This window comes from Cebus imitator, unplaced genomic scaffold (genome assembly GCF_001604975.1).
Source record: "Cebus imitator isolate Cc_AM_T3 unplaced genomic scaffold, Cebus_imitator-1.0 Scaffold8, whole genome shotgun sequence".
Classification (NCBI taxonomy): domain Eukaryota; kingdom Metazoa; phylum Chordata; class Mammalia; order Primates; family Cebidae; genus Cebus; species Cebus imitator.
Genome location: NW_016107323.1, coordinates 9496273 through 9505335, shown reverse-complemented (window position 1 = coordinate 9505335; position 9063 = coordinate 9496273). Strand labels below are relative to the sequence as shown.

At 40.4% G+C, this 9063-nt stretch overlaps 1 protein-coding gene across 4 annotated transcripts in view; it reads right to left on the bottom strand.

Moving 5' to 3' along the window:
* Positions 1–9063, bottom strand: part of PTPN11 (protein tyrosine phosphatase non-receptor type 11) — a 103625-nt gene that overhangs the window by 67048 nt on the left and 27514 nt on the right. For 2 of the 4 annotated variants that reach the window (XM_017542962.2, XM_017542979.2), the window contains exons 3-5: positions 5480–5674; positions 2628–2820; positions 1272–1388 (exon numbers count right to left, since the gene is read on the bottom strand). In XM_017542962.2, coding sequence (XP_017398451.1) covers positions 1272–1388; positions 2628–2820; positions 5480–5674 — 505 coding nt within the window. The remainder of the gene's footprint in view (positions 1–1271; positions 1389–2627; positions 2821–5479; positions 5675–9063) is intronic. The other 2 variants (XM_017542970.2, XM_037743696.1) reach the window with 1 other exon arrangement.

The following is a 9063-nucleotide window of genomic DNA, read 5'->3' as shown; positions in this document are numbered from 1 at the left end:
AAGGGGCTGATCAAATACGACAGTTGATGTAAAAAAAAAAAAAAAAAAAAGAAAAGAGTGAAAAAAAAAAAAAAAAAAAAAAAAAAAAAAAAAAACTTCTATGTTGATATTCATAAAGGCAAGGACAGAGGGTTCGTAGGACCATATAATTTACAATAAAAGTTTTCAAATAGTTTCACTTTCTTTTGTTCTACCAGGAAATTTCTCTTTCTTCAGTCTCCACGTACGCTTACTTTACTCTACTGATATAAATTTAAGCCTATTTTTCTTTATCAATAGACCACAACATTATTTAGAGATATTATATCATTTGCCACTATCACAAAGGTGAACTCTGAAATAGCAACAATGCCAAAGTGAAGAAGTGAGGTTACCTAAAGGTAACCAGAAGTAGATCAATAATGAAAACTTGCTTTAAAACTCTGTATTGCCTTAGGCCAGGCGCAGTGGCTCATGCCTTAGCCTTTGGGAGGCTAAGGCGGGCAGATCACTTGAGGTCAGGAGCTCAAGACCAGCCTGGCTAACATGATGAAACCCTGTCTCTTCAAAAATACAAAAACTGACTGGGTGTGGTGGTACCACCTATCATCCCAGCTACTCAGGAAGCTGAAGCAAGAAAATCTCTTCAATCCAGGATGTGGAGGCAGTGAGCTGAGAACACGCCACTGTACTCCAGCCTGGGTAACAGAGCAAAACTCCATCTCAAAACAAACAAACAAACCCTCTGTAAAGTCTTTTACAGATAAATATGGGAATTATATAAATCTGGAGTCTGTTTCTAAGTACTATAGGAGGAAGCCAGTGAGTGAAGTCATAATAAGAAAGATTTAGGGCCGGGTGCAGTGGCTCACACCTGTAATCCCAGCCCTTTGGGAGGCCAAGGTGGGTAGATCACCCGAGGTCAGGAATTCAAGACCAGTCTGGCCAACATGGTGAAATCCAATTTCTATTAAAAATGCAAAAATTAGCCAGGCATGGTGGCGGGTGCCCGTAGTCCCAGCTACTCAGGAGACTGAGGCAGGAGAATTACTTGAACCCAGGAAGCAGAGGTTGCAGTGAGCCAAGACTGTATCACTGCACACTCCAGACTGGGTGGCAGAGTGAGACTCTGTTGCAAAAAAAAAAAAAAAAAAGAGTTGATCATGAGTTGAAGCTGTGATGGGTACATGGAAGCTGATGACACTACTCTGTCTACCTCTGTACGTTTGCAAAATTCTCTATTAGGATTTTAAGTTTTTAAGGAGAAAGCTTGAGTTTTCCAATCCACTCACCTGCTTGAGTTGTAGTACTGTACCCAATGTTTCCACCATAGGATTCTTCTTGTAATGTTCCACAAGATCTGTCAAAGAATCAAACCGTTCTCCTCCACCAACATCGTATTTCAGTTCCTTTCAAGTTAAACAGATGACATTTATTATTTGTTACCCTTATGTTACATTAGTGTTTTCAAGCACTCTCATGTTCACTGCAGCATTATTCACAACAGCCAGCATATGGAGACAACTTAAATGTCCATCAAAAAATAGACAATAGGCTGGGTGCAATGGCTCATGCCCATAATCCCAGCACTTTGGGAGGCCAAGGTGGGGAGATCACTTGAGGTCAGGAGTTCGAGACCAGCTTGGCCAACATGGTGAAACCCCATCTCCACTAAAAACACAAAAGGCACAGTGGTGGGCACCTGTAATCCCAACTACTCAGGAGGCTGAGGCACAGGGATTGCCTGGGCCCAAGAGGCAGAGGTTGCAGCAAGCCAACTGCACCTCAGCCTGGGCAACAGAGTTAGACTCCAACTCAAAACAAAAGATAAATGATAAAAACGTGGTGTGTGTATATAAATATACTAAAAGTATAAATATACTCAATATACTAGTATCATAAGTATAACAGTAAATATGCTAATATGGTAACTATACTAATATACTAAAGTATAATAAAAACATAGACAACCTTGACTAAGTGAGCAAAGAAAATCTGACTTTGGACCACGCACAGTGGCTCGCACCTGTAATCCTAACACTTTGGGAGGTTGAAGTGAGCAGGCCTCTTGAGCCCTAGTTCAAGACCACCCTAGACAATATGGTGAAAACACCATCTCTACAAGAAATACAAATACTAGCTAAGCATAGTGACACACACCTGTAGCCCCAGCTACCCAAGAAGCTGAAGGAAGATCGACTGAGCCCAGGGAGGTTGAGGCTGCAGTTAGCCATGACCATATCACTGCACTCCAGCCTGGGTGACAGAGGAAGACCCAGTCTCAAATGAATAAGTCAGTAAATAATGAATGAAAGAAAGAGAGAAAGAGAAACAAACAAACAAACAAAGAGAAAAGGAAAGAAGGAAGGAAGGAAGGAAGGAAAAGAAAGAAAGAAAATCTGACTTTAAGTGTAATGGGGTCTGTCCTCTTCCAGCAAAAAAATCACCCAAAGATTTGGGTCACCATACCCAACAGGGTGAAACCCCATCTCTAGGTGACAGAGCAAGACCCTGTCTCAAAAAAAGAAGGAAAGAAATGTTTTTAAAAAGACAATTTGACTTTGAATGTAATGGTGTCTGTCTTCTTTCAGCAGAAAAATCACCCAAAGACAACATCTTGCCAGACCCATAGTTCAACTGAGATGTACCTGACAGCGAATCATGACATGGGTCACTTTAGACTTGCCGTCATTGCTCTCCCCTTTGTCATCACCAGTGCGCACGGAGAGAACAAAATCTCCAGGGTGGCTCTGGCTCTCTCGTACAAGAAAGCTACCATGCTTTCCTTTTTCAGTTAATAATTTCTCTGCTTCTTTCCCAGAGAGGTGTCCGTGAAACCACCTAAATTTTTTTAAAAATAAAAAAGAATTTAGTTCTGCTGTGGGTTCATGTTGTTCTTTCACAAAACTACTATATATAGTCAGCTTTCCTAAATACAATTAAAAAATAGACACATTCCTCCAAAGGATTGATCAATCCCACCTGAGACAGAAAATGTACATCCCATGCAGGCAGGAAAAACCGCAAAGATAGTAAGAATGACCACTAATGTTACAGCACAGATTTTACAGTAAAAAGAAAAAAAAAATGACCACTAAACTTAAGTGAGTCCACAGTCCTTTACAGACAAATGCCCCCAATCTTTCCTGTTTTCTTTAAAATCACTCCTCTTTTAAAAATGCAATTTGCCATTCATCCATTGCTCAATCTTAAAAGGACTAAACTATTTAATCACAGCCATTTAAAGAAGTTATAAGCCAGGCACGGTGGCTTATGCCTGTAATCCTAACACTTTGGAAGGCCAAGGCAGGAGGATCGCTTGAGGCCAGGAATTCAAGAGCAGTCTGGGCAACATAGTGAAATCCTTGTCTCTAAGAAAAAATTAAAAATTAGCCTGGCATAGTGGTATGTGCCTATAATCTCAGCTACACAGAAGGCTGAGGCAGGAGGAACACTTGAGTCCAGGAAGTCGAGACTGCAGAGAGCTATGATCATGCCACTGCACTCCAGCTTGGGTGACAAGCAAGACCCTGTCTCAAAAAAAAAAAAAAAAAGGCAGCTGGACGCGATGGCTCACGCCTGTTAATCCCAGCACTCAGAATGCCAAAGTGAGTGGATCATCTGAGGTCAGGAGTTCAAGACCAGCCTGACCAACATGGTGAAACCCCATCTCTGCTAAAAATACAAAATTAGCTGAGTGTGCCTGCAATCCCAGCTATGCAGGAGGCTGAAGCAGAAGAATCACTTGAACTCAGGAGGCGGAGGTTGCAGTGAGCCAAGATGGTGCCATTGCACTCCAGCTTGGGCAACAAGAGCGATACTGCATCTCAAAAAAAATAAATCAATAATTTTTTAAAAGTCAAAATAAAGAAGTTATGATAAAAAGTTATAATACAGGCAGGCACGGTGGCTCACACCTATTATCTCAGCACTTCGAGAGGCTGAGGTGGCCAGATCACCTGAAGTCAGGTGTTCGAGACCTCCCCAGCCAACATGACAACACCCTGTCTCTACTAAAACACAAAAATTAACTGGGCATGGTGGCACGTGCCTGTAGGCCCAGCTACTCAGGAGGCGGAGGCAAGAGAAACACTTGAACCAGGAGGCAGAGGTTGTAGTGACCCAAGATTGCACCACTGCACTCCAGCCTGGGTGACAGAGTGAGACTCTATCTCGAAAAAAAAAAAAAAAGAAAGAAAGAAAAAATTGTAATAGAGACATTTTAAATGTTTGTCCTTGCTTTGGCATATGAACACTCAAGAAGGATCTTCATTATAAGTTAATTGAAGCATTCCAACCTTTTCCACATATACAACCTATACTACAACAGCCTCCAGTGTCTTTGGACTATATCTGGGTGATCATCTCAAACTGTGAAATGCACATAAGACTTGGAGTAAAAATGAGGGATTTTGCTAAAAATATGAATTCCCAGGCTCCAACCAGCAATATCAATACACTTAAGTCTGAATGAGGCCCAGGAATCTGCATTTTAAACAGCACATCAGACAGTCCTGATGTAGGTATCCAAGGCCATCCAAGGACAGACTTTGAGACAATCCTGCTCCATGTTACTATGGGAAACATTTTAACACAGTGCTATTAATAAAGTGGCTTTTTCCCTCAGGATCTTGGTCAGAAAGCAAACACTATCATGGCAGGTGGTGTTAATGGTTCATCATCAAAGGAATAAACTTTAAGTTACTTTTCTTCCACACTCAAATAAAAACAACAAAATTTAGAAATAAACTGCACAGAGTTGGCAGACAGCCTTTTGCCTGAAGCTACAGTGGTAGCTAGAGAAACAAATTATCAGCACATAATAGCATTGACATAAAGGTGTAAGCTGAAAAATCATACCTGAAGACACAAAATATACAAACTAATTAAGAGATTCTGAATTTGCACGAAGTCAGAGAGAAGATTGGGAATGTACAAAACGAATATAGTCAATAAATAAGTCAAGCCCATGCTTTCATCAGCCTAGTTCCAACACAGGGGGAAAGACCTCTAAAATAACACAATTCTCTCTAAGCACGGTCATTCTCACATAATTGTAGATGTAACAATAAAAGAACTGACGAAAAAGCTGATCCTCAGTTCTCTGCTTTTCTACTTCTGAGCTTAAACTGACATCTGTTGGTGGCACTGCTGAATAACTGGTCAAGAGCCACCACAGAGAACTGCTGCTATTTTTGTGTCTCCAGTATCATTTGTTTTCCTCTAATAACTCTCAAAGATTATCCACTGAAGTTCACTAAGTCTTAAAACTCATGCATGTACCATTTATATGCAGGAATAGCATGCAACCCCTATAGGATAAGTGTAAGCAACACAAATTGAAGTTTTTGCAAAAAAAAAAAGGTACTCTGAGAATAATTTGATGTTGCTAGTCTTACTTTATTAATTCTTTAAAGATTACAGCTCAAAAACCAGTCACAAGCCTTGGAGTCAGAGAGTCATAAGCAGCAGACTTTGTGATCACTAAAATGTTACTGACCTTTCAGAGGTAGGATCTGCACAGTTCAGAGGATATTTAAGCTCAATAACATCTCCATTCTTCTCTTTTAATTGCCCATGATGTTCCATGTAATACTGGACCAACTCAGCCAAAGTGGCAAACTTCTCCCCTCCATACAGGTCATAGTAATCACCAGTGTTCTGAATCTTGATGTGGGTGACAGCTCCATTTCTTCTAAAATAGTCCATTGGAAGGGGAGGTAAGGGAACAAATAAAGAGTTACACCAGTAAAATCAGATCTCATGTTCCATGTCAGATTTCACCTAAATGTTGAAAGAAACCCAAGGAACGAATTTACCCACTCCCTGTAAGAAATACAATGGGTGAAATAACCACACCATCAGCCAACTCAACACAAAGGTCTTTATTACTTTCTTTACCTTGTATATGTTCTATTTTGAATGACTGGCCTATCAGATTGCAGATATTAAGTGACAATAACTGTTCTCATCATTAACTGATCAAAGTCATGTATAATTAAAGTCAAAATTAAACATACACTTACTTTGTAATCCAGCAAATCCACCCCTAAGTATTTTGCCCAAAAGAAACAAAACCGTATAGCTACCAAAACACTTATACAGGCTGAGCATGGTGGCTCACGCCTGTAACCCTAGCATTTTAGGAGGCAGAGGTGGGTGGATCACACAGTCAGGCATTCAAGACCAGCCTGGCCAACGTGGCAAAACCCCATCTATATTAAAAATACAAAAATTAGCCACACACCCCGAAGGTGAAGGTTGTAATAAACCAAGGTGTGCTACCATGCTCCAGCCTGGGCAACAGAGCGAGGCTCTGTCTCAAAAAAAAACACTTGTACAAAAATACTGTCACTTCATTCATAATAGAAAAAAATATTGTTTTTTAATCATAAATGTATAGTGCTACATTAGTATTCATACAATAGAATACTATGCATTCCAAATATTGCTGCATTAGTATTCATAAAATGGAATACTAATGTAGCAATTAAAAAAAAACATTGAAGGCTGGGCTGGTGGCTCATGCCTGTAATCCCAGCACTTTGGGAGGCTGAGGTGGGCGGATCACCTGAGGTCAGGAGACCAGCCTGACCAATATGGTGAAATCCCATCTTTAAAATAAATAAATAAATAAATAAATAACAACATGGATGAATCTCAAAAACATTATGTTTAGGAAAAGCAACCAGACACGAAAAAATATATACTATTTGTATTCATCTATGTGACATATAAGCAAAACTAGTCTATGGGGATAGAAATGAGAAGAATGGGTGCCTCTTGGACTGAAGACAACTGGAAAGGGACACAGAGAACTCTCCATAGTGATGGAAATATTATATATTTTGATCAGGGTGTTGGTAACATGAATGAATACATTTATCAGAACTCATTTTAGGCCAGACATGGTCGCTCACACCTGTAATCCTAGCACTTTGGGAGGCTGAGGTAGGCTGACTGCCTGAGTTCAGGAGTTCGAGACCTGCCTGGGCAACATGGCATAACTCTGCCTCTACTAAAAATATAAAACTTAGCCAGGTGTGGTGGCGCACGCCTGTAGTCCCAGCTACTCGGGAGGCTGCAGAATGAGACTCACTTGAACCCAGGAGGCAGAGACTGCAGTGAGCTGAGACAGCGCCACTTCACTCCAGTCTGGGTGACAAAGTGAAACTCTGCCTTAAAAAAAAAAAACATCTAATTTCACTAGCTGGGTGTGATGGCATACACCTCTAGTAGCAGCTACTTGGAAGACTGAGGTTGGAGGATCACTTGAGCCCAGGAATTGGAGGCCAGCCTGGGTAACATACCAAGATATTGTCTCAAAAAAAAAATTAATTAGTTAAAAAAAAAAANAAAAAAAAAAAAAAACAAAATTAGATCTGTATCAACCAGCATAGAGCTCCAAAAAAATTTAAGTTGCAAAATGATACATATATAATAAATCCATGTATATGAGTTTTTAAAACACACAAACCAACTTTATATTGTTCATACACAGTACACATGCAGTATACAACTATAAAAACATGTTCATGAAGAATATATGCCAACCTCTTGGTGGTTTCCTCTATGGAAACAGGGAGGGGATGGGCCTGGGCAGGGGAACAAAGAGGACCACAACTTCCTCAGTCATGTTTTACTTGTTGATAAAGGAAAGCAAGCTGAAGAAACCCTTAAAAAATATTTTTCTTTTTTTTGAGATGGAGTCTTGCTCTGTCGCCAGGCTGGAGCCAGTGGCAAAGTCTCGGCTCACAACAACCTCCGCCGCCCGGGTTCAAGCGATTCTTCTGCCTCAGCCTCCTGAGTAGCTGGGACTACAGGAGCATGCCAAACGCCCGGCTAATTTTTGTATTTTTAGTAGAGACAGGGTTTTACCATGTTGGCCAGGATGATCTCGATCTCTTGACCTTGTGATCCACCTGCCTCGGCCTCCCAAAGTGCTGGGATTACAGGTGTGAGCCACCACGCCCAGCCTAAAAAATATTTTTCTAATTAAGAAATCAACAGAGTCTGATTGTGGTGGCTCACATCTGTAATCCCAACACTTTGGGAGGCTGAGGCAGGAGGGTCACTTGAGGCTAAGAGTTAAAGATCAGACTGGGTAATACAATGAGACCTCATCTCTGCAAAAAAAATATTGTTTAAAAATGCTGGGCATGGTGGCACAAGCCTGGAGTCCCAGCTACCCAGGAGGCTGAGGCAGGAGGATCACTTGAGCCCAGGAATTGGAGGCCAGCCTGGGTAACATACCAAGATATTGTCTCAAAAAAAAAATTAATTAGTTAAAAAAAAAAAAAAAAAAAGAACCATGCAAGAGGATTGCTGAAGGCTAGGAGTTCAAGGCTTTAATACCCTATGATCACATCTAGGAATAGACATTGCATTCCAGCCTGGGCAACATAGCAAGACCCCATCACAATGTAAACAAAAAAACAAAAGCCTCATCTCACTGTACATTTAAGATACTATATATGATTGTATTTTTAAAAATCATTTTAAAGACACATGTAATGACACAGTTTCCAACATCAGGTACTGTTATCCCAAAAGCACAAAACAACATATGCAAAAGGTTACTATATTCATTGAGGCATCACATATCGCTTAAAAATATTGGACACAACTAAATCACTACTTGCTGGTGACTGTATACAGAAATTATGAAATGTTCACCCAATAGAGTGCTATGCAGCTGACTGAAAAGATGAGAGAGATCATTTAAAAATTTCAGTAAGTGAAAATAATTACAAAGAAATATATTTAATGTTCTACTTGATGTGTAAAAATAAAAGTAAAATAGCAAGAAAAATATGTATTTGCTTATTTTTGTAAAAAGAAATAGGGCCAGACATGGTGGCTCATGCCTATAATCCCAGCACTTTGGGAGGCTGAGGCAGGCAGATCCCTCGAGACCAGGAGTTTGAGATCAGCCTGGACAACATGGTGAAACCACATCTCTACTAAAAATACAAAAATTAACTGGGTGTGGTGGTGTACTCCTGTAATCCCAGCTACTTAGGTGGCTGAGTCACAAAAATCACTTGAACTCAGGAGGCAGACGTTGCAGTGAGCCAAGATTGT